Consider the following 2,416-nt stretch of genomic DNA (forward strand, 5'->3'; position numbering starts at 1 on the left):
TCTGATGGAGGAACAACACAGCAAAGCATATATAATTCAAAAGGTTCCTGGAATGCATTGGTGATAACTTTCTGATACAAGTGATGGAGGAGCCAATGAGGAAAGCTGTGCTGCTGGACCAGGTACCAGCAAACAAAGAGGGCCTTGTTGGAGATGTGAAAACTGGGGGCAGCCACAAGATCGTGGAGTTCAGTATCCTGCAGGAAGCATGGCAATGAGTAACATGGCAAACCCGGACTTCAGGAGAGCTAACTTCTGCTTCTTCAAGGACTTCCTTGGAAAAAATCCCATGACCCAGACAACCAAAGTGAAGGTCCAGAGAAAGGAATCCTTCCCCTTGGCTGAGGAGCATTGGGTTAGAGACCATTTCGTCAAACAACATCCACAAGTTCATAAGCCCTGACTGGATGTATCCACAAGTGCTGAGGGAGCTGGTGGACATCACAGCCAGGCTGCTCCTGATCACCTTTGAAAGTCAACGGCAATCAGGAGAGGTGCCCGAGGACTGGAAGAAAGCAAATGTCACCCTGATCTTCAAAAAGGGCAAGAAGGAGGACACAGGGAACTACCAACCAGTCAGCCACACCTCAATCCCTGGAAAGTTGATGGAACAGCTCATCCTAAAGGTTCTTTCTAAGCATGTCAAAGACAAGAACTTGCACCTGGGCAATAACCCCCTGCACCAGTATAGGCTGGGGGCTGACCTGCTGGAAAGTAGCTCTGTGGAGAAGGATCTGCGGGTCCTGGTGGACAACAGGCTGTCCATGAGCCAGCAGTGTGCCCTTGTGGCCAAGAAGGCCAGTGGAATCCTGACGGGCATTAGGAAGAGCATTGCCAGCAGGTCGAAGGAGGTGATCCTGCCCCTCTGCTCAGCCCTGGTGAGTCCACAACTGGAGTGCTGTATCCAGTCCTGGGCCTCTCACGACAAGAGAAAAATGGAGCTTCTGGAGTGGGTCCAGCAGAGGGCTAAGACGGTGATTAAGGGACTGAAGCATCTCTCTTATGAGGAAAAGATGAGGGAGTTGGGTTTGTTTAGCCTTGAGAAGACAAACTGAGAGGGAACCTCATCAATGTCTCTAAGTATCTGAAGGGAAGGTGTCAAGAGGATGGAGCCAGGCCCTTCTCAGTGGTACAAAGCAATTGGACTAGAGACAATGGGCAGAAAATAGAACACCGGAATTCAACTTGAGTATAAGGACTTCTTTACTGTGCAGGTAACTGAGCACTGGAATAGGGTGCCCAGAGAGATTTTAGAGTCTCTTTCTTCTCTGGAAATATTCAAAAGCCATCTGGACACAATCCTCACTAATGTGTTCTTGAAAACCCTAATTGAGCAGGGAGGCTGGACCAGCTGACATCCAGTGGTCCCTTCCAACCATATCCATTCTGTGATTTAAGACTACATGCAACCTACAACAAGAGTTCAACCCAGTTTTCCAGAGATGGGCAAGAACTTGCACAAACCTGATCTAAGTTCCTGACTTGAACTTGAAACATGACAAACAATTTTGGTTCATTTCCTTCCTTAGAAATATAACTGTGTAAATAAAAAAATCCATGTTAAGCTAGAAAAGCTCCTCTTACAAAAAATGTAGCAAGCTAAGCAAAAAAACCCTATGCAGAATGCTAGAAAAGCTCCTCTTACAAAAAATATAGTAAGCTAAGCAAAAAAACCCTATGCAGAGCACATCTCTTGTAATTCCTCAGTATCATTACAACCTTTGTCACAGCATTATTTACAAACTGTTACTGCATACAAAAAAGGTGCCTGAAAATAATCCTGAATTTTAAGCATATGAACTGCATCTACAGAATCTCATCAGAGAAATCAGATTATAATTGACAGCAAGACATGCTAGAAAAAAACTAACTCACATAGCCATGGGTGTTTTAACAAAAAAATGTTAGAGAGTCGGTTTTTTCTCCAATGTGTACTTTAATATTTATTTTGCACAGTTAGGATGCAATTTCCTTGCGGCCAAAACCTTCCATTTCCCAACAGTACAACTGGCACTGAGAGTTCAGAAGCAACAGTAAGAAGCGAACTATTATATCTTACTACTTAGTTCAAGAAACATCACGCTGACAAAACTTTTAAGTTGCAAGGGGGCTGAGACCAAAGCGGGACAAAGACTTACTGATCGGTCGGCTCTCCCCGCGCCAGCTTCTCGGCGCAGGCATAAGCGCCTTTGTGCAGCCAGCAGTAGGTGTCCACCGCCACCGTCAGCCCTTTGTATTTCTTCACGTGGGCAGGCTCAGCAGCCTCCTTGATGAACTGCAGCAGGCCCTGGATCCCCATGGTGCTGCTCCAGCTGCAGTGGCGAAAGGGAAGGCGCTAGCACAGTCTCGGAGCGCCGGCTGCGGCTGCAGAGGGGCGCTGGGCTGAGCCAGGGCACGAGAAGGAACCGCGGGAGCC

At 47.1% G+C, this 2,416-nt stretch overlaps 1 protein-coding gene across 1 annotated transcript in view; it reads right to left on the minus strand.

The window, feature by feature from the left end:
* EXO1 (exonuclease 1) overlaps window positions 1-2,299 on the minus strand; it is a 15,216-nt gene extending 12,917 nt beyond the window's left edge. The window contains exon 1 of the mRNA XM_009073502.1: window positions 2,139-2,299. Within this exon, the coding sequence (XP_009071750.1) occupies window positions 2,139-2,299 (161 nt within the window). The remainder of the gene's footprint in view (window positions 1-2,138) is intronic.
* Between the last annotated feature and the right edge of the window lie 117 nt (window positions 2,300-2,416).

The sequence above is a fragment of the Acanthisitta chloris genome, unplaced genomic scaffold (genome assembly GCF_000695815.1).
Source record: "Acanthisitta chloris isolate BGI_N310 unplaced genomic scaffold, ASM69581v1 scaffold11584, whole genome shotgun sequence".
NCBI classification, from domain to species: domain Eukaryota; kingdom Metazoa; phylum Chordata; class Aves; order Passeriformes; family Acanthisittidae; genus Acanthisitta; species Acanthisitta chloris.